Source organism: Mya arenaria, chromosome 17, assembly GCF_026914265.1.
Source record: "Mya arenaria isolate MELC-2E11 chromosome 17, ASM2691426v1".
Taxonomy (NCBI): domain Eukaryota; kingdom Metazoa; phylum Mollusca; class Bivalvia; order Myida; family Myidae; genus Mya; species Mya arenaria.
In genome coordinates this window covers 47,216,121-47,239,646 of record NC_069138.1, presented here as the reverse complement: position 1 = coordinate 47,239,646, position 23,526 = coordinate 47,216,121, and the positions used below count along the sequence as shown (strand labels likewise).

The 23,526-nt window shown below is 35.1% G+C and overlaps 1 protein-coding gene across 6 annotated transcripts in view; it reads left to right on the top strand.

Annotated features, from left to right (window-relative positions):
* The window catches only part of LOC128223944 (breast cancer anti-estrogen resistance protein 3 homolog), a 32,364-nt gene extending 9,410 nt beyond the window's left edge, over nt 1-22,954 (top strand). For 3 of the 6 annotated variants that reach the window (XM_052933452.1, XM_052933453.1, XM_052933456.1), the window contains 7 exons: nt 10,288-10,411; nt 10,754-10,877; nt 15,977-16,031; nt 16,641-16,711; nt 17,074-19,048; nt 19,334-19,502; nt 20,601-22,954. In XM_052933452.1, the coding sequence (XP_052789412.1) occupies nt 10,319-10,411; nt 10,754-10,877; nt 15,977-16,031; nt 16,641-16,711; nt 17,074-19,048; nt 19,334-19,502; nt 20,601-21,101 (2,988 nt within the window). In that variant the 5' untranslated portion in view covers nt 10,288-10,318 and the 3' untranslated portion in view covers nt 21,102-22,954. Of the gene's footprint in view, nt 1-2,469; nt 2,610-4,212; nt 4,275-9,004; nt 9,304-10,287; nt 10,412-10,753; nt 10,878-15,976; nt 16,032-16,640; nt 16,712-17,073; nt 19,049-19,333; nt 19,503-20,600 lie in introns of those variants that run through there. The other 3 variants (XM_052933455.1, XM_052933450.1, XM_052933451.1) reach the window with 3 other exon arrangements.
* Nucleotides 22,955-23,526: the final 572 nt, after the last annotated feature.

Genomic DNA, 23,526 nt, shown 5'->3' with positions numbered 1-23,526 from the left:
TATTGCAACGGTTGACTGTCAGTCAGAAGGCGTTTCAGGACTATTACAGCATTTGTATAAGTCTTATAATATGCGTGAATGTTCTCAAAATGTCAAGACTTATATCATTGTTGTGTACACTAAATTACTGAAATACGACGATAATTATCGAAATACACAAGACAGTTATCGAAATATGCCTTATATACATTTTTTTTACTTCAATATATGTTATAAATACTTTACCAACCTCAATTTTTCGGCTCCGATTTTGACATTTTTTCGCTGCGTCCTATCTTATATATTAAGGGTTTTTACCCGTTTTTTCAACTATTTTTTTGCCTGCGTCCTATCTATGCTAGCGTCCTATACATGATATAATACGGTAGTAATTTAAAAAAAAAGATTGAACTATCGATAATCAGTTACTTGAGCGGAACTGATTATCGATAGTAAAATTGGAACCGATTCCTAACACTAATAATTTATGATTGATTTTGAACCAGGCTTACTGAGTCAACTGAATGTGTGTTTCTGTTTGATTCATTGGAATGATATGTGGAATGTGGAGTTTCGGTCCCAACATAAAGTCTCACACAATGATAAAGATCTTGATATACATTTTAGATTGGCCCTAAGACAATGTGTATAAATTCATATGAAATACAGGACTGAACTTTATCACTGGCATCCAGAATAAACTGTTTATTATGAAGATAAACAGCCCTAAATGCCAGTGTCAGTATTCATAAACTACCATACACTTATTTTCGGTTAGGATAGAAATATTATATCTTCATTGTAAATGTATGTTCCCTATAAGAAAAATATAAAGGATGTATCTATCTATGAAAAAAATAATTTGATTGTGTAAAAACGACTATGAATTGAAAGAAATGGAGCAATGACTACAGAATATTAGAATACAAGTTTGTCTTTGTAAGTAGAAAATATTTATTTTAAGAAAATAAAGGATTATTAAACAGTTTCAAGATTATAGATTTGTAAGGGCTTGAAGAACTCTACTGGTACTTGTTTTTTGGTAAAACATTGTTTTTATAACAAATAGGTATTAAACAATTTCTCTTAAATTTAATTTTATAAAATTAAATCTTATACATTGTAGATAAAAAAAACATTGGACTACAATGATCAGGTTTTTTTTACATATGCAGCATGTTTTTGTAATAATTGTAATTTGAATCACAGAAAAACATAATTAAAAGGCATATAAAAACTCATACAAAATGTTGCTCAAGGTAGTTGTTGAAAGAACAAAAGAACCTTTCTTGTTTTCATACATTCTGCATCATTTTTTGAGAACAAATTCAACTTATCATTACATCTCGTTTATGTTTTTGAAAGCAAAGTGTAGTTAGTTTAAATATCCAATTCATTCGAAAATCTGAAACTCTGAATGATGAAGTTGGTTGGTTGGTTGGCTGGCTAGCTGGCTGGCTTGCTGGTTTATTGATTGATTGATTGATTGATTGATTGATTTTCAGAATGTTTGATTGAATATGATAATGATGATAAAGATTATTATTGTTTTTGATATTGATGTTGACAAAAATGATGTTTCTAGTTGATCACATTTTGTTTAATTTAGAAGTACCGGTATATAAAATTATATACTGCCAAAAACATTTGATGGGATGAACAGATGAATAATATGATCATTAGAAGTCATGAGACAGATTTTGTTAAAGGTCAAATGCTGGTGGCTGTAATTATACACTTTGTGGGTGAAGGATGATCTCACTAGCGGTACTGGTAAATGTCCTGGGAGGGGCAATTTTATAAATGTGCATTTAGGTTAAGTTTCTTCTCCATAGCAAAAAGGCTTTTTTATTAATGTACAGTGAGATATATTCCAATGCATGATATGCTACTTGCTGTAAAGGTTGGAATATGGTATCCTTATTTTATGCTGCTCTGAGGTTTTACAAAATTCAGTTTTAAGGTATATCCATTTGCATCAACTGACAGTATTAATATATTACGGTAATCATTGCAGTGGGAGGGTAATATTTTGTGACTGAAATATAAATTAGGAACAGACCCAGGATTTGAGCATAGATGAGGCATACTTAAGTGGGGCATCTAAGGGGCATGGGCTAACATCCACAGGAACCCTAAGAATCGGCCAAAATGCTGATGAGGTGGTTTGGGGTCCAAAAAATTTGGCTTATTTGAGTCTCAAATGGATGATTTTGGTGTAATTTAAGCACAATTTTTCTTCAATATTGAAATGAAATGTTCACTTTTTTAGGGGGAGTGTGGTTATAATAATGAAAAATTAGCATATCTATTTAAACAAAATGACTTACTGATACTGTATCCCTACCTCATAATAAAACAAGGATAATGTAAACATGTCTATCCTTAACCACCTCATTGTCTTCGAAAATTAATACAGTCTTGCCACACCTTCAAAATTCCTCCCGATGACAGCTTGAGATATGCACAGTATGCCATATTAAATAATAGGGAAAATTATTCTTAAAATGAGAATTTCATAAAATTATAAGCTAGTTTCTGAATGGATTCACTGTAGCTGTTAGCTTGTGTTACTGTATTAATTAGAATTATAGACTTCATCAAGGAAACAGTAGAATAACTTTGTTTTGGTAAGTAAATTTCTTAATTTGGTAGTTGTATTTATAGTAGATTCATACATAAAAGAAACATATTATATTATGGTAATGATTCATGGAGGCTAACACAGGCACCTTCACATTTGAAGTAGTTACAGAAACAGCGTTTGTTGTGAGGTTTTATTCTGTTTTTATGTGCCATCTGCAATATCACGGTATTTGACTGCAATTTATTTGTTATTCATGCCGTTTTATGCATGGTTCTCAAATCATTATGCTACAAGTTAGGGCAGCGAACAAAATGAACAAGTTACCGTCTTAAACAGATTTTCAAGTTGTTTTGAAAACTTCACTTAAAATATACAACTTCCCTACTACAAAACAGTGTAGTTGTTTATTTTCTGGTCTGGATCATTGAATATATTACATGATATGGGCTGATCGTTTTAGCGTTTCAGAACTTTGTTAAAGTTAATAACGATGAAAAAAACATCATCGTTGCAAACTTCAAAATTGTTACTGCTCAGGAAATTTATGGATACACCTGAGATTTGCTGTATTTCTAACACGACTTGAGGCAACTGTTTCAGCTATTTAATTATTAAATGTAAATCCGAAGGTACCTTTTGCTGAGAGATGTGCCTGAACACCAACTCTACATCTTTGCTGCAAAGGGTTTCTCTTCCAGAATGCTTTTCCTTACATTAATAAGTTAATGAAAGGGACAGTTTGTAATGACCTATGGTTTTTGACATGAAGTTTTTAAGTCCTGTATGATGAAATAGATAGAATTTGGTGTGGGAGGTGTCCAGAAATAATAAGAAAACATCATGTGTATTTAATAATTGGACAAAGAATTGGACATAATATTAGAATTTCCAAAGCATCAACTTGTTAGAAACTTTAAATGATTTAATACAGAAATATCCTAGCAATTGTGCAGCAGTTATATTAGTCCTGCCAAAGGGAGTATATATTCCTTCTGATTCAGGTCTAATACAGTATAAAGTATTTCTCCTTTGATATTGAAGGAGATGTTTTACTTGAATATCACTTTTCTTTTTTTGGCCTTCAAGCATCATATTTTATGATGTCCTTTACAATGATAATGCATGAGACACACAGTGGATGTTTGAAAATTGTGATTGAGTAAATTCTGCAGAGAGAATAATCATACATTGAGTTGTCAATGTTTATTTGAATAAATTGTTTATTCATTGACAAGTTATACCCATGTTTGCACACTGTTTTCTGTTATTTACACTGAAGTTCTGCGGGGCATTTCATGAACTCTGCGTGAAAAGTGTCGGACAGTCACCCAGCCTTTTGTGACTAAATTGTTTAATGTTTTACTAAGGATACAGACTATTTGGTGTTATTTTATAAAGCGCGAGAGAAAAATGTGGACCTTATAGATATATGTATAGTTTTCTTTTTCACGGAAAGACCAAGGAAAATGGTTCATGTGAGGATGGAGTTCAGAAGTCTGGAAATCTTATTAATGTAAAACTGTTGGTGCGATGTTGATGTGTAGAGAAAAAAGTTAATTTCTAAATTATACATGAATTTTGCCCCCAAAACTCAGTTTTTACTTTGGAAAGACCATAGAGTTTAAAGTTTATAATATTCTTTCATCAAAAAGTGAAGAACAATGTCAAATCTATGGAAACTCCAACAGTTGCAGTGCGACTTGCACAGGTATTTAAAAAAAAGCCATTGTTTTATTAAAAAATATTGCTAAATTTTCTTCTACAGATAACACAAGTATTAATTAAATATTATTAAAGAACATGATTTTTTTTTAACTTCTGTTTCTGAATTATAATATTAAACATTTATGTAAAAGTTTTTTCTGTTATCTTCAGGTAATTAATAGTAATAGAATTAAAAAAAAAGTAATGGTGTTCTTTTTTTTAATAAATATTTAACTACGGCAATTTTTTTCACACTTTTTTAAAATTAATTTAAAATGTGTAAATGAAGTTGTCACAGAATTTTATATAAATAATTCATTCTACTGCATGTATTAATTCCTTTTACTTCAATGACAAAACAATAACATAATAAAGATTTATGACCTAGTTGAAACACTTGAAGAAAATAAAGTTTTTATTGAAACTATAAGAAACTCCAGAGCTTCATATTATGATGTTCTCATAGTGCAGAGTTTGCTCCCCTGCCAATACATATTTATGTGGGTGCAAGATTCATGATGGTCTCCCTTGATGAAGAGTTTTACCCACGGCCTTGAAATCTGATGTACGATAGTCTTATCATTTTTGTGGAGGCTCACACAGGCGTTAAAAGATTTATTGAACTAATAAGTTAGATACAACATTTTAATAATGCAGTCTTTCCTGTAACCATTTCTTATGATTTTTTGTATACATATTTGTTTGAAAACAATTAATATTGGTTTTAATCAAACCAAATTTTTATTATTGATTATCTTTTATTGAAACCCTTATGATTACTGATTGATTTATAATTGAAATGTGCTTTCTGGCCTCATTATTTTATAAAGTCATATTTCTTTTGCAATTTTTTACTTGTCTTTATTAATTACATTTTTTTCTAATAATTTATGTATCTAAAAGAGAATATCAATTCTAAAAGCAGAGAAATGGGAATGAAGTGGGGCTCTTAAGAATATAATTCTAATAATCAATTATGGCAAATCACTATCGATAGTCACCGATCTTTTCCATAGATTTTTTTTTATATTTGAACTGAGTTTATTCTATCAACAAATTGGACCCCCCACCGTTGAAAGAATTTTTGTTTTCTTAAAGAAACAAACTTTATCGCATTATTTTATCTTTTCATGCCTATTTTTTTCAAAGCATGATTGTTCATCTCTAGGCAAAATCTGATTCCAAATTTCTGTCTAAAAGAAAGGTACCGGTAATTCCCAATCAGACAGGCTCATTGCCTTTTCCAAAATGATGAGAACAACCCAACTGCTAATGTGCTAGAACTGAGAGACTGTGAGCCCTGAAGGCAATGTGTTTGGGTGTGTGTGTTGTGGGGGTGTCTCTTTTCCATTTGATACAGTCTATTTTGCAAGTATCCCTTAAAAATAATTGTTCAACACTAAATAAACAGTGTTGAAAAAAAGCATGCATGCATTAAATATTCATGTCCAGCCTTTTTATGCAATGAACTGTTTGCCTATGTTCATTCATGTGTTTAATTGATTGCTTATTCGTCTAATTCATCTAATTGTCTGGGGTTGATAGTTAGACATTTGATGTGAATTACTATGTTAATGGTATTGTATGTTGCCATCTAGACCAGACTGTAAATTCATGATTGTGTTGTTTAAAGGACAAATAAAATGGATCCATGTTGTCATAGGAACATAACTGAGTAAGTTCCTAGTTTTATATATATAAGTACAAAGTCATACTTATTTTTGGCTGTCTGTTTTTTGAAGAAAAAAGGCAGGATAATGTTATAGCTTTGGTGTTGTTGTCTTTGTTGTGCAAAAACTAAAATCTGGGTTAAGTTGAATTGGTTGGTAACTCAAAAACCGTTCAAAATATTCAACTGATGCTTGGTCACATGTTCTCACAGACACACATTTGTACAACAGACATGTTTTTTTTATGAATTCAGAGCTGATATTCTGTTTCATTTCCCACTTCTTAAACATATACTTTTTATGCTTGTGATTATTATTCTAATAATATTCTAATAAATTATATATGCCGTGCAAAAAGCACTCTTCAAAAGAAGATGAGTGTTGGTGTTCACTCAGTGATGCTCTTATTATCTCTGAATTTTGAAGCCAACTTAATTAATTGAAACTATCACATTCCCCTATCCTGCATAGATCAGTAATTAGCCAATTATGAGATAGCACAAGAAAGTGCTCTAACCAGGGGAGGTTACCTGCATTAGCTGTTTTCTACTGAACTCTATACAACAAAATCCTCTGCAATATGATGTCTAGCATTGAGGGCCACCCTGTTGAGAATAACATGAACTATTCATGAACTGTTCATGAATAACAATTTTGACAAATCAAGTTCATGAACAATGTGGGAGTTCATGAACTTTCAAGTTTACAAATTAAGTTCATGAATAGCTCATGAAAAGTTCATGTTATTCTCAACAGGGTATGGCATAAGGTTCATGAACTTCTTTTGAAGAACAGTTCATGAAAAAAGCATCAACTTTTGTTCATGATCTAAGCTGATGGAGCTTTAAAGAACTTGATGGGCAGTTCATGAACATTAATGAACAGTTCATGAATGCTCACAAAAAGTTCATCATTTCATGAACAGATTTTCAACAGGGCTCCTTAAGGTCCCTTTGACTTGTATTAAATTGGCTGCTTTAAAGAAAGACCTATTTTGATTTTGGTCGATACATTTAAAATCTGCATCTAAAATTTACTGTACAAACCATGTGGACTTTCTGGAGGCGGGGCTAACCCGTTCCTACTCTTTCTATTGGTGATCTTATTCTATATTTACCCCAATAGTGCAATCTTGCATTAGGATGCTGGTTCGATAAAGAGGGCTCTCCTGTTTGTATGCTGAAATAGTGCCATGCCCACGCATTTCGCCCCAGGGACCACATCTGGACCTAATTTCTCGAAAAATTCTATGAGTATCTTATTTCATTTAACCAAATTACTTGCTTTAACATTACTTGACATAACAAAATATGGTTTATTGTGTTAATCAAAATGATAATATTTTCTTCAAAATGATAAAATAACACAAATTATACGAAAGCAAAAATAATGTGCTAAAAGCTTGACCGTGTTGTAAGGGACTTCATATTATTCAAGAGACTGGGGCCTGTATCCATTAGATGAAATCACTCAATATTTGAAATAACGGTTTGAAAAAGTTGCCGAGATATTATGACCTGTGTGAATTGTATTAATGATGCCACTGAAGAAATATCTCTGGCACACATAAAACAGAAATCCCAGTTAGACGTCTCTCTATCAATGCTAGATTTTTATCAATTATTGAGAAAAAAAGTAATTTATTTATATACGAATCCTTTAGAAATCATAGTGCAGAATTTTATCTTATCCCCCACCTGTTTTATTTTTAGCTGAAAGAAGATTTACGGAATTCAAATAAAAACACACAAAACTTGCTAATATTTTTTTTACTAATGAAGTTTATTGACTCTGAATTCATGGAGAACTGCGATTGTTATGTCTATAGGGAATAGGAGAGTTTCACAGTTCAAATGAGACACATACAATTTTTCTTATATTTTATAATGAAATAAACTTTATTGGTTGTGAATATTAGTATGAAAGCTAAGAATGTGATGTGATATTTCTTGGAATTTAGGTGTTAGTAGATAATAGGTTATGTGTAACATGGCCCTGACAAGGCTAGATCAGATACAAGAAGATTTATACAGGTATATTTAACATTTTGTTATTCTATATTATTTTATGTTATTAATACAAAAGTGGTACGAGTAGAATTACTCTTTCTTAAAATAGCAATAAAAACCATGACATTCTCATAAAAGTGAGGATCTTGAAAATTAAATTTCAACAATTATATTCAGTTTGCATGTCATAAATATAATATTTTCATTGATATTATACAAAAATTACAATGAAAGAAAACTCCAATTTAGGTTACAGCCGGATCCATATCTATGAAAGTTGATATTTGAGTGTGCGTGCAGGGTGCACAAACTGTTAGTGACAGGTATATAATACACCGTGTCAGTCTTTCAGCTCGATATCTCCCGTCGTTTGGTGAACAATTGTTCAGAATGGGCTCAGAGAAACTCTTTAATAATTTTAAAATAGTTAAAGTCTTGTTTATTTGAAATAATGTCACCTTAATTATCCTCGTTTTGCCCCTAAACTATATTTTTTAATAGAGTAGTGGGTTTGGGTTTTAAATTGGCACAGTTTAGGCTGATGCAATTTTTTTTTATTTATTTCATTTGCATTATTTAATTATGCTTAACTCATTTGACTTTAATGATCAAAACAAAAAAGCGTATGATTTGTGTACTGATAAAAAAATAGCCTTTATAAATGGGACTTTTATTTAAATTAATTGCTACGTTGCGTAACAGAACCCTCAGCTAAAAAAGCACCCAATTATCGCTTAAATTTGTTTTGATTAGAATTAAATCAATTAGACTTGAAATGCAGTAAAAATTTGAAAATAAATGAGTTAACCTATATGGTGCCACTTAAGATGAATAAATCCAGAATATCACTCATAAACTTGTAAATAGACAGTTTGACTTGGCATGGAATGAACTGAAATTGAATTACACAGACATAACAATATAAGAGATCATTGATCAAGTCTGCGGAGACCACAGGAGCGGTTGATTAAAAACAAAAGGTTTCTTTAAGTCTTTTTAAATACAAGTCGGTAGTGGGTAGCTGGATGGTTTAAAAAAGGGCGTCATAGCCTGCTACATTACAAGCTATGTGTAACCCTTGATAGGGATCATTTAAAGGATCATTCTGTGGGAGACTAAGTCACGGCAGTTAGTTTTGCTCATAATAATTAGTACTTTATTGTAAAAATTACAATAGATACTGTTATGAGTCAGAAGTGCGCGGGATTGATTGTTTGAATTGCAATATAGGGAGCAGCATGAATTAAATATAAAACGCAGTTTAACTTGGATTTATTTATTGTTCTGATTTTGGTTGGATTGAGTGTTGTGGACTATTAAAACTCATGGGAGATTCAGCCAATCACTTTTACAGGTGAACTTTTCTTTTGGAAGCAATTTAAACTTCTATGTCTTACTTTTCTGGAACGAAGTTTATTCAGCGTAGCCCTGCTTCTGTATTTATTGTTCAGTAAAGCAAACACAAATAGTAACTTCCCTAATGTTGGTGTGAATGCCTCTGTGCTATCAAGCACGCATGTGTCAATGGCTTAATAACCCTCATATAATAAAAAACTGATCTGTTTCTTTAGCGTGTCCATGTGGGAACCCTGTGTTCTAAATAAGAACCAATTTTCCCCATTCTGCAAACTATTTAAAATCTGCTGAATTCAATGATATTAAAGACATGTATAGAGTCATGTAAATAATATCAAATATGGACTACAAATGTCATATGAAATTATATAATAGGGTATTGGTTTATATCCATGATGTCAGTTGCAGGTGCACTATAAACGAATAGTGTCAATATAATTGTGTCAATTGGAACAAATAGGATTTTTTTTTCATGTTACGGTAGGCAGTGTTTAAGTTGCAGAATTGGAAAATAGGCCCAGGAAAAGACTCCCTTTGCATCTAATAAGGCTTGCAAGTGTAAAAGGACATATATTTTGATGCTAATGGGAAAATGGCTGTTGTTTCTATATGATTGAATAAAAATCCATCTGGTGATCCCATTGACAGATGCATTGATGAGTGTAAACACTCATTTGTTTAACTCAATGATCAATCAAATATCTAGAATACAAAATAATCAGAATAGTAAGTATGTTACAGATGAGAAATGTACCATCATTCCTGTGCAATTCCTACGGATGACCTTCAGTTTTCTGTTACTGAAATATGTCTGGCAAGGTTGAAATCAGACGAGACAGACAAAGTGTTGGTTTTAGAAGCCATGACTTTTACCTAGAAATAGAAATAGAAAGATGTATGCAGCGAGAATCTGAGTGTACAGATGAAATCACCTTGTTGTTTGCAAATAAATGTATACAATGATATTGTTGTTTATTTGCAGACTGGTGTTGGAGCGTCACCACCAGCAGGGGATGGCGGGGCGACACATCGCCATACCAACATGGCTCGAGTCCCTTGACATGAGCCAGTATCTGCCTGACTTCCAGAAATATGGAGGTGTCGAGGTGAGAATTTTTTTTTAGTATTTTTAATTTGTGGGGATGGTGGGGCGACACATCGCCATACAAACGTCGCTGGGCTGAGCCGCTCCGTCAACATGAGCCAGTATTTGTCTGCCTTCCAGGAATATGGAGGTGTCGAGGTGAGAAGAATTTAGTATTTTTAATTAGTATGGATGGTGGGGTGACACATCGCCACACCAACATGGCTCAAGGAACTTGAGGTGAATATAAGTATTTTTCATGAGAGGGGGGGGGTGGGGGGGGGAGTGGGATTGTGATTCAGATTTCAAATCATAAGAAAAAAGATAAATTGTTTCTTAAAATAATATTTCTTTTGTTTTGTAGGACATCTTGCAATTGACGGAGTCGGATATCAATGACCTTGGTGTGCGAAATGCGGCTCACCGCGCCAAAATTTTCTCCAGCCTAACCATACTGCGGGACAAATATGAACGCTCTACTACACCAGGTGGGTCTTAAAAATGCAATGCCAACCGTCTACTTAACCATGAGGGTCTTAAAATTCTACATAACCATACATTTAGCTGGTCTTATTTTCTATGAAAAAAGGGGAACTGTATTGCCTTGGCGTGCACATAGTTATCTGCAACATTTTGATGGCATTTCTTAAAAACTTGTGTGGCAATTTTTTATGCCCCCGTAGGTGGGCATATTAAAATTGCACCGTCCGTCCGTCCATGTGTCCGGCTCGATAACTTGTGTCCGGGCTGTAACTTTCCCTTGTATGGACAGATTTTGAAATAACTTGCCACGTGTTTCACAAACCAAGACGACGTGTCGCGTGCAAGACCCATGTTCCTACCTCTAAGGTCAAGGTCACACTTAGTGTTTATTCACAATAGAATGCTGCATATAAGGACATAGAGTATAGGTTGTCGGATCCGGGCTGTAACTTTCTCTTGTATGGACAGATTTTAAAATAACTTGCCACATGTGTTTGACATGCCAAGACGACGTGTCGCGTGCAAGACCTGTGTTCCTACCTCTAAGGTCAAGGTCACACTTAGTGTTTATTCACAATGGAGTGCTGCATATAAGGACATAGAGTATAGGTTGTCGTGTCCGGGCTGTAACTTTCTCTTGTATGGACAGATTTTAAAATAACTTGCCACATGTGTTCCACATACCAAGACGACGTGTCGCGTGCAAGACCTGTGTTCTTACCTCTAAGGTCAAGGTCACACTTAGTGTTTATTCACAATTGAGTGCTGCATATAAGGACACAGAGTATAGTTTGTCGTGTCCGGGCTGTAACTTTCTCTTGTATGGACAGATTTTAAAATAACTTGCCACATGTGTTCCACATACCAAGACGACGTGTCGCGTGCAAGACCTGTGTTCCTACCTCTAAGGTCAAGGTCACACTTAGTGTTTATTCACAATTGAGTGCTGCATATAAGGACATAGAGTATAGGTGGTCGTGTCCGGGCTGTAACTTCCTCTTGTATGGACAGATTTTAAAATAACTTGCCACATGTGTTCCACATACCAAGACGACCTGTCGCGTGCAAGACCCGTGTTCCTACCTCTAAGGTCAAGGTCACACTTAGTGTTTATTCACAATGGAGTGCTGCATATAAGGACATAGAGTATAGGTTGTCGTGTCCGGGCTGTAACTTTCTCTTGTATGGACAGATTTTAAAATAACTTGCCACATGTGTTCCACATACCAAGATGATGTGTCACGTGCAAGACCTGTGTTCCTACCTCTAAGGTCAAGGTCACACTTAGTGTTTATTCACAATGGAGTGCTGCATATAAGGGCATAGAGTATAGGTTGTCGTGTCCGGGCTGTAACTTTCCCTTGTATGGACAGATTTTACAATAACTTGCCACATGTGTTTGACATACCAAGAGGATGTGTCGTGTGCAAGACCCGTTTCCCTACTTCTAAGGTCAAGGTCACACTTAGTGTTTATTCACAATGGAATGCTGCATATATAAGGACATAGAGTATAGGTTGTCCTGTCCCGACTGTAACTTTCTCTTGTATGGACATATTTTAAAATGACTTGCCAAATATGTGTTCGACATACCAAGAGGACGTGTTGCGTGCAAGACCCATGACCCTACCTCTAAGTTCAAGGTCACACTTAGGTGTTTATTCACAATGGAATGCTGCATATAAGGACACAGAGTATAGTTTGTCGTGTCCGGGCTGTAACTTTCTCTTGTATGGACAGATGTTAAAATAACTTGCCAAATGTGTTTGACATACCAAGAGGACGTGTCGTGTACAAGATCCATGTCCCTACCTCTAAGGTGAAAGATACACTTAGTGTTTATTCACAATGGAATGCTGAATATAAGGACATAACAGTGTAGGTTGTCAAGTATGGGTGGTATTTTTTTATGTTCAGAGGCAATTTAAAATAACTTGCCATATGTATTTTTCCAAGCTATTTTTAGCTCGACTATTTAAAGAATAAGGAGAGCTATACTACTCACCCAAGCGTCGGCGTCGGCGTCACCCCTTGGTTAAGGTTTTGCGTGCAAGCACACATAGGTTAATATCTCAGCAACTACTTGAGGTATTGCATTGAGACTTGATACAATGGTACTCAACCATCCAACCTACTTAATCTACCAAGTTAGATAACTCTAGTTTGCATTTAATGCAAATAATAGGCCTTTATTATTTGACTTAGAAATTCTGGTTAAGGTTTTGCGTGCAAGCACACATAGGTTAATATCTCAGCAACTACTTGAGGTATTGCATTGAGACTTGATACAATGGTACTCAACCATCCAACACACTCAATCTACCAAGTTAGATAACTCTAGTTTGCATTTAATGCAAATAATAGGCCTTTATTATTTGACTTAGAAATTCTGGTTAAGGTTTTGCGTGCAAGCACACATAGGTTAATATCTCAGCAACTGCTTGAGTTGCATTGAGACTTGATACAATGGTACTCAACCGTCCAACCTACTTAATCTACCAAGTTAGATAACTCTAGTTTGCATTTAATGCAAATAATTGCCCTTTATTATTCGACTCAGAAATTCTGGTTAAGGTTTTGCATGTGCTATTCTGGTTAAGGTTTTGCATGTAAGCACACATAGGTTAATATCTCAGCAACTACTGGATGAATTGCATTGAGGCTTTATAAAATGGTACTCAACCATCCTATCTACTTAAATAACCAAGTAAGATAACGCATTAAATTCAAATAATGGCCCCTTTTTTATTCAACATAGAAATTCTGGTTAAGGTTTTGCATGTAACCACTTTTAAGTCAATGCTTCAGCAAATACATCATGTATTGCATTGAAACTTTACACACAGGCTCCCAACCATTTAACCTTTTTATTTAATCAAGTAAGATAACTCTTTCTTTCATATTATATAGTTTTTGCCCCTTTATTATGCGACTTAGAAATTTTGGTTAAGGTCTTGCAATTTAGCACACATAGGATAATATCTCAGCAACTACTTGATGTTTTGCATTGAGACTTTATACAATGGTATTCAACCACCCAACCTAATTGAATAATCAAGTTAGATAACTGTGTTTTGCAAATAATGGCCCTTTATTATTACACTTAAAAATTCTGGTTAAAATTTTGCGTGTAACCACATTTATGTTAATATCTCCGCACATCATGTATTGCATTGAAATCTAATCTAACAGTGATCCATGCATGTTTCACCAAAACTTTTCAATCCTTACACTGAAAAGCGGCGGAATAGTCGAGCGTGCTGTCTTTGTGACAGCTCTTGTTATGAAACGTTGTGTGCATAATCACAATGGCAATATGGAAATGTGCAACAAGCCCCATAAATCTAACTGAAATACTTTGTGAGTTATGTCCCTTGATTGAAGGAGAAAAATAGATGAGTGTTGGCATCCACCTCTGGTGCTCTTTTTGTGTCATGTGGCTCTGGGCCTTTTGCCAACATACGTGCGAAATGTGCTTTTTGCCTGTATCTGCATGGACTGAGCCGTTTGCCTTTTTTGTGGGGCTACTGGGCTTTTTGCCTAAATGTGTGTGTGGGGTGGGGGGGGGGACCTTTTGCCTATACATGGTGGACTTGGCCCTTTGCCTACACATGTACATTTGGGGACTGGGCCTTTTGCTGACTGGGGCCCAGTTGCCTTTACGTGGGCGGACTGGACACTTTGCCTATTATATGTGGGATGACTGGGGCCTTGCCCATACATGAGAGAACTTGGCTCTTTGCATTTACATGAGGGGAATGGTCCCTTTGTCTATATGTGGGAGGAAAAGGCCCTTTGCCTGTATGTGGGGAACAGTCCCTTTGCCTATATGTTTTGGAACTGAAAACAATTTTGCAAGAGTATGACTAAAGTTTCTTATCAACAAGAGTATTTTTGAAGGTCATCAAACCGCGTAAATGATATTTAAGTAGTCACATTTGTGTAATTTGCAGGAGCCTAGGTAGGACTGAACGAGGCTCTATTTTTCATTTTTAAGACTTATGAATTTCATAGATAGATTTTAGCTATATCAGGGGTGTTAGGGGTCTGTACTGATGCCACCTCATTTCAACAATGTAAGAGTTGTGCCTCCTGGCCATGTGTCGGCCAGTCCATTAATATAACCATCAGTAACAGCCTGTCAAGTATAACACTTCTGTCAGAGTGGGGGCGGCAAACAGTGATGACCAGTTTGTGTATTGACTAATAATTGAGGTTAATGAATAATGATTAACAAGCACTTATAGAATGTCATTTGCAAAAATGATGCATTTGAGGAGGGGATAGTTTTGTGAGTGGGATTTTTCATTATTAAATGGATAAATAAGGAGATAAATCTGATCTGCACAGTTCATGGAAATTGGATTCATATCGGACAATATATGATTTAGTACAGTAGTTGCCAAAAAACATAATTAAAAATAAATATAATATGATGTACTAGGTCCTTTTTTAGCCTTAATATGTTTTTGATATAGAAATGTCAAGTGGTTTATCGCTATGCAAGCTATAATACCAAGCTACAGTGAAAATCATTCTCTGAACATAAGAGTGAGTATTTTGCATTTGTTGATAAGGACACACTTAATGATTGAAGCTATACTCTTACATATCAGTAGGAAACAGACACTTGTTATGTTTTGTTAGTTGCAGTTCATTTTGGTAGTTGTTCTTATGATAAATCATAGTCGGTGTGGATATAACAGTTGTTGCTTTATATTATAATATATATTTCAAAGATCAGATTTATTTTTTGTGTCTTTTATTTTTTTATGTGGAAGAAAAACAGGTAGAGTCATGAAACCATAATTTTGTAGTTTAAATGACAGCTCCTGTTGAAACTTACTTATTTGACATCAATAAATGAATGCTTTTAGTCTAAATACTCTTCCATGACAATGTGATCTTATACTTGAGTACCAGGAAGTTTACTATTTCTTTTTGTTGACCACCATCCAACCTCAGGCATCAAGACCAGGAATCGAACCCAGGATGCTTTTAAGTCAGAAATTGGTGTGCTATCCACCTGACTGGCCAGGCAATAGTTTTGGTTATTAAGGTGTCGTAATCCTTGTTATTGATATACATTGTGTCTGTGTTTCAGGACGAAAGCCAAGCCCGCTCCAACAAGTACAGCGCAGTCAGTCAGCCACTGCCCAGTATGTTATGATTTTATTTTTAAGTGTTGCATTGTTTAAATACTGAATATTTTGAACTAACAGACCAGCAATACACAAATAGTTTTAACCTCAGGTTGCAAACCTTTGATGTGCAGTTGTGCTTTTTGGGAATTGGTCATGTCATGCCCAGGGCTTTCTTTGTACTTTAGATGGGGGAAATTTTAAACCAATTGTCAAATGAAAACTACAGGATTATTCTTCTTGTTTACCCTGAGAATTACTTAGTGTTAATTTGTATTAATCAAAATAGTGCCACACTTTGGAACATGCAATTATCTATTTAAATGTTATTTAGGAATGTGCAGGTGAAACATTATGTGACAAATTTGCACTATAAGATTCTGTTTTTAAGACAGTACATGAGTAAATAGGGCAGAATTAAGGCCCTTGTGCCAGAGTGTTCATACTGCATGTGGCACAAAAAATGGAATCAATCCTTTAAGTTACATTTTCTTTTTCAACATCAGTACTTAAACTATGTTAATTGATAAAAAAATTAATGTAACATTTAGGAATATTTCTTTTTTTCATTTTTTTTCACCTGCAAAATAGAATGGCCAGAATTAGTTTTTTAACTTTGTTTAACAGGTTGTCATGGTCACCCCCATCGGCAGTAAATAGTCCTGACTACCAGCAGGTGTCCACAAATATCTCCCCTGGTAAGTTACCTTGGCTACCAGATAGATCAATCTGAAATTATTTAATATATCAACAAAAACAACTCAAGTTCATATAAACTTTCTCTCAAATTAATGGCAAAGCTTCTTCACATTATTTGTGTGTTGTTTTTTTCAGAAATTATTTCTTTTATTCTCAAACTACTCTTACCGCAAATGAGTTCATTTTAAAAGACAAGCAAAATGAACACAACAATATTCAATGTGTTTTTCAATTGTTTGATGCAAAATTTAACAACAACAAAAAATCTTTAATATAACTGATTAAATAGCAATTCAAAATATAAATTAAATGTTCATATTCAAACTACAAAACCTAAACATCACATTTATACATATTTCAGAACGTCTTCAGCATGACTTACTGATAGAACTACATGGTGATCCTGCTGACCTAAAATCTTTTGCCTGGTATCATGGCAGTATATCGCGGCAGAGAGCGGAGAGAATCGTGGTGAAAAATGGGGACTTCTTAGTGCGAGACTGTATCTCCCAGCCAGGAAACTTTGTGCTCAGTTGTTGCTGGAGAGGTGGACCATTTCATTTTGTGATTAACTCTTCAGTCGTTGACCAAGGGCCAGGAAGGTTGCCCAAAGTGAACTACTATTTTGAAGAAGTTTGTTTCACCAGTGTGCAAAGTCTGGTTCAGTATTACCAGGACGAGTGTAAAGTGATAACTGATATCTCTGGTGCAGTAATTACAACGCCGATAGCAAGATCTATGCCATTGAGTTTCTATGACAGTAGATATGGAATGTTAAGCGCTATGGCGAATGCTCAAGGGAGTCACTACAGTAACCTTCCTCGGACCCGGAATTCCCCCACCCCGGGCCAGTACCAGTCTCCCAGCTCTGCATGGCCCCCTACAACTCTGGTGGCCCCTCAGGCAGGCTACCCCCCTGGCTCAGTGTCATCCCATTATGCATCACTACCTGGTAGATCTATCACTCCTCCAAGTTCCTTAGTGACTTCAGGTTCAATGTACATGAGTGTCCCTGCTCAGACAATGATGGCCCCACATCCAGCCGTCTCCACTCAAATGTCCCCTGTAGGGCCACAAGCTTCAATACCCCCCCACACACAAAACCTGCCCATAAGGTCCAACACCCCATCTCAGGAGCAATACAGGTCACCCAACATGACCCCAAGGTCAAGCCCCCAGGGCACCCCAGGGGTCAGTCCTAGAATCAGCCCCTCGGGGAGCCCCCAACATGGGAGAAAAACCAGGCATGTGGAAAGGGCAGGAAGCCAGCCAATGTTGTCGATCAACGATATCCCTGTTCTCCTCCCCATGCACATGGATCGTGCAGACAGCCTGCCAGTAATTCCAGGCCTTTACCGTCCTGAAAGAGATACATCAATGCCATTCCCACCTGCTGATTCGGGAATATACAAGGAGGTGACTCCAACCTCCAATGCTCATGCCATTACTCTGCCCCCTTCCTCTGATCAACACCCACATTACATACATCAGCGATCAGGCAGTGCTCCTGTACTCACACCTGGTATAAATGTCACACAGCATTTTGACATGTTAGCTCCTCCCACTAGTTTAAATCCTGCCATCTCAGACAGTGACCTTCATAAAGCTCCACCCCCAAAACCAAGTAGGATACCTTCAGTGAAATATAAAAAGAAGCCACTGGTGACTGTTAGAAATAAGGCATTGTATGATGATGACGATAGAGATTACAGCGATTACAGCCAGGTTAAATCAGATCCTAGTTGGGCTCATGAACTTCCAAGTAAAGAAAACAAATCTGCCAATAAAAACCAAGGTGATAAACTGTATGATAACAATTTCCATGGTGTGAGCCAATCACAATCAACCTTACAACCAAAAGATGTCAATCAAAATGTGCCAAAAGGTGATAGTAGGAAAATATCTGATACAAACTTTAATGTGCTTGATGGGCATGATTATTCTGACATTCCAGCATTTCCACTGGAAATCGACTTAAAAAGGGGCCAAAGTGGCATGGTCAAACATCCACAAGAAATTTTCTCAAAGAAACAAGAACAAGATGAACCCAAAGTAAAAATACCAACAATAGAAAGTGAACCAAGTTTCAACATGAACTCCTACACATCAGTATTACTGCCAAACGAGAACAAATTGTTAGAACCATCTGTGTTAATTAAGCTGAGAGACACACTTTTAAAGACCAATACCAAGTTGTTGGCAAAATACCTAACCGCTGTTGACCTTGACCTTCTCAAGGTCATAAATGAGGATGACCTTGGTGTGAAGGTCATGTCAGGCCTAGAACTGATCACTCTGCCGCAGGGGAAGCAACTCAGACAGGAAATGCTGGAAAGGTAATACCATATTAATTTTAACTTACATTTCTTAAAGTGGCAGAATGTGTTTTGGTTAATGAACATGTCATCAAATGTTAGCACTGTTTAGAGAAGTTAGTACATTCTAATTAAAATGTTGATTTTATGGTGTTTAGTACCATATAGTTTGGGATATTCTGAGTAAAGAGATGTTATGGTGCAAATCGCAGTCTCTGATTTTGATGGTTACATCTAAAGTTCATTCAAGTTTACTAAATTACTGCAGAAACAAATTTTCAAAACTATTAATGAATATGTTTGCAGGATCTTCTGTCTTCAAGCCTTCGTGAAGCTTATGATACTAACATGTCAGCGTGTGATTGACAGGGCGGCCATGTTGTCCACTTGGATACAGGTTGCCATGGAAACACTGGGCATCCTGGGAAACCTGTTTGCGTTTGAAAACATCATGGAGGCACTTATGTCAAAACAGGTACGTTAGAGCCGATAATCATATCAAAGCTTTTTTAAGCCCCTTCACCAGTTGGTGGAGCATGCTTTCATCAAATGATCTGATCTGCCATCCAGTTGAACACTGTTAATCCGAAATCATGGGGACCAAAAAAATATTTAGGAATAGCGATATTTCGGATTAACAATTTTCAGAAAATGACCGTTCGCGAATTGTAGATGACGTGAAATACTAAGTTGTGAAGATTGCAATGTTGGTTACACGGTACCTATACGATACATTCGGTTTGAGTGATCTTTCATATACAAAAATATTTGTCGATTTATTGTTTAATAAATGACAAATAATTCTTTATTATACTTCTTTATTATAACAACATAAAACATTTAAAACAAAATGACAGCACATGTATACATTCGGAATACAGCACAGATTTTTCGGTAGCTGGTGGAGTGAGCAATGTGGGAATGGAATCTGATGAGATAGACATTTTCGAAGGATATTCAGGTTGTGTTAACCAGCAATTATATACACACTACATCACCCAAATGAATCGCTCATTTTCTGACATCGATGTTTGTAACATACATGTGCTCAATGTCATTCTCTAACAAGCGCTAATTGTGCTCCATTGTCACCTCAAGTTGATGCCCGAGTGCATTTGAAGTATGGGGTGAAAAACTATGACATGATCTTGTTCGAAATAAGAATTGATAAATAAGTGTGAAATACCAAATCAGAACCGTAAGTTTTACTTCAGAATAGCGATTATTTCAGACTAGCGATTTTGGATTAAAGATTAAAGATTAAAAATTTTGTTAAACAAAGAAGGAGTAAAAACGGTGTTCGGAATAGGGGTGTTCAACTGTAATTATTATACATTTGTCTATGTTTCAAACTTCACAGAATTATGAGTGACCATGCTTGATATGCTGAAAATTATTTCTGAAGCAATACAAAGCTTAAAGGTTTATAAGAACAATGCAACAGGTATATTTAATTTATCAGCAAGGACTGTGATGATACTGCCATTTTTGTCACGTTTTACTCGATCTTACAAAAGTTATAGTGGAGATATTCATCAATTGTGTGATAGATCTCATTTATTACTGCTTTCAGATTCAGAGATTAAAGGACACATGGCTTGTTCTTCGCCAGGCACACACAAGTAGCGCGTTCCTGTTTGACACAAAGCTCAGAGGGGCACTCCGCACGATACAAGAGGGCAGTGGCTCTCTTCCTGTACAGGACATCTGCATACCAAACATCAACGCTATTGTACAGCTACTGGAAAGAACTCTAGATTCACAGAGTTACCTTCCTTGGGAAGTTGCGGACATTAACAACAGCCTTGACACCATGCTGATGCACCTTGACCTCGCACGGGTGATAACGGCACAAAGTGGCGTGTACAGAATTACTGGGCGTGCAAGGGTGAAAGATTTAGATGCGGAAAGGGATAGTTTGGAAATGTTTGAGACACTTTTCTTTATGAGGTTTTTATGGGGGTTTAAAGGGGCAGGGGTGAATAGGAATGAGAGACATAATAAGTTTACCATGCTGTTGACGGCGTACTCGGAGAAAATGGAGAAAGAAGGGGATGATGGGACAGCCGTTTAGTGAGAATGAGTTTGAAATTACACAGCACATGATGGTACTGCTGTGTTGATTATTAATAATATAGCTATTGCTTGTGTTTAAACAAGATTCATAGATATGGTGCAATCAATCAAAGAAAAATTTAAAAGGAATATCTATATGATCAAACATTCATTGTTGTGTAGGGGAGTCAAGTGGAACAGGCATGTATCTTCATAGATTCATTATGCATATTATATGCTTTTTCATGGGATCTTTTTCTATAAAGTTTAATACCTGATTTGTGTAATCAAATAGGTATCCAAAACATAATTTAAAAAAGTTGAAACATTAACTTATTTTATAGTGTTGTTGATGTTGTTTGCATTAAGTTATGCACAACAAAGTTTATTGCTATTATTCGCTGTATAGAGGAAGTTGTTAAATATGTTTAACAATGTTTTTAGACAGGGATACCATTAATGCAAAAGGAGTAATTGGATACTAATGATTGTTTCTTGGCAAATCATGTTGAAATTATGCTGTCCATGTTTCTGTCGATGCTGATTTTGTTATTTTATTGTCTCGAAACAACGTTTCAGCAGGAATTATTTTGAGCATATTTTTGTCTTCTGTTTTTTTTGTGTTGACTTTGTTATTATAGGGCTTAAAGTCTGGGAACAACCTTTTTATTCAGCAGGAATTGTTTTTTGAGCATATTTTTGTCTTCTGTTTTTTGTGTTGAGTTTGTTTTTCTTGGGTTTTAAGTCTGGGAACAATTGTTTTGGCGCATATTTATCTCATGTTTTTTTTTCACCATTGTCATCATTGGGCAAAAGCTTTGACCATATCTAAAGTCTGTATATGTAAAACAGCTCACAAATAAGCACGTTTTCTGATAGCTCCATTAACAATTATGTACAAATTGTTATGCCTTGTGACCCCATATAATTCTGATATCAATTTTAAGGTCACTGCTTGCTGTTTACTTATATGTAAAATAAATAAACAAAATACACTATAGATAAAGTAATTGCAATTTGTGTAATTGTTCTTCATTTCTTCTAAATTTCAGTGCCGAAGCATGCTTGTTGCATTACTTAAGGTATTTGTTTTGTATATTTATTATCTGCGAATAGAAAAACAGTACCAAAATACTATGGGATTGCCATCATTTACTATTCACATAATTGTGGTTCAAATACCTTAAAGTAATTGTATTTCTGTCTGTATTCTCATATATCAAATTGGTACCCTTATATTGATTCAATGTTTCACAATACTTTATTTGATATCAGGCTTGATTGTATAATAATCATTGTTAGAAGAAGTGTGATAATTATGCATCATGCTTTATTCTTTTTGAAGGCGCACAATATAGGTTGATGCCAAATTTTTGTTTTGTTTTAATTTAATGCATTATCCTGTTGAACTTATTTGACATAAGTGATAGAAAAACAATGAAATGAATATGAATTAGGAACAGATAAAGAAATATTAGCAATATTTTGGCACTTTTTCAAATGGGTAATATGTGGCGATGTAGCTATTACGATAATTTTATTTTTTTTAATATAGGCTGATACCTTTTTATCAAACACATTTTTTTGTTTTTATTCAATTGCCAAATTAAGTCAAATGAGATAAACATGATACTGCATTAAAATCTAAAAAATAATGTGCCTTAAAGGAAAAGTAATATACATGTTTGATGTACAAGTATATTTTTTACTAATTAGTAATTACTTTCATTTGTTGTTTTGTTACATTAAATAATATAAATATACTATACTGTATAATACATATACTACTAGATTTATACACACATGTAAATAGGAATAATATCATGCAATTGTTAACATATTTGTTTAAAATAATAAACTTTAAACTTTTAACACTTTTAACTTTTGAAATGTTACATGCCTTTGGTAACTTCCTCCAATCAGTGATGCTGTCTGATATTCCTCCAATCAGTGATGCTGTCTGATGTTCCTCCAATCAGTGATGCTGTCTTATGTTCCTCCAATCAGTCATGCTGTCTGATGTTCCTCCAATCAGTGATGCTGTCTGATGTTCCTCCAATCAGTGATGCTGTCTTATGTTCCTCCAATCAGTGATGCTGTCTGATGTTCCTCCAATCAGTGATGCTGTCTTATGTTCCTCCAATCAGTGATGCTGTCTTATTTTCCTCCAATCAGTGATGCTCTCTTATGTTCCTCCAATCAGTGATGCTGTCTTATCTTCCTTTAATCAGTGTTGCTGTCTTATCTTCCTTTAATCAGTGATGCTGTCTTATGTTCCTCCACTTAATCCAGAAATCAATAATGGAGCGTGTTGCGCAGGTGGAGTCCTATTTGGCAGAACCAATTATGTACCTACCTGAGCACTTTTCAAAAGTCACGGGTTCTAAAGTTCAGATTTAATCCTGAAAACAGGATTGAGAGCTTTTAAATTCAGACTAACTGTA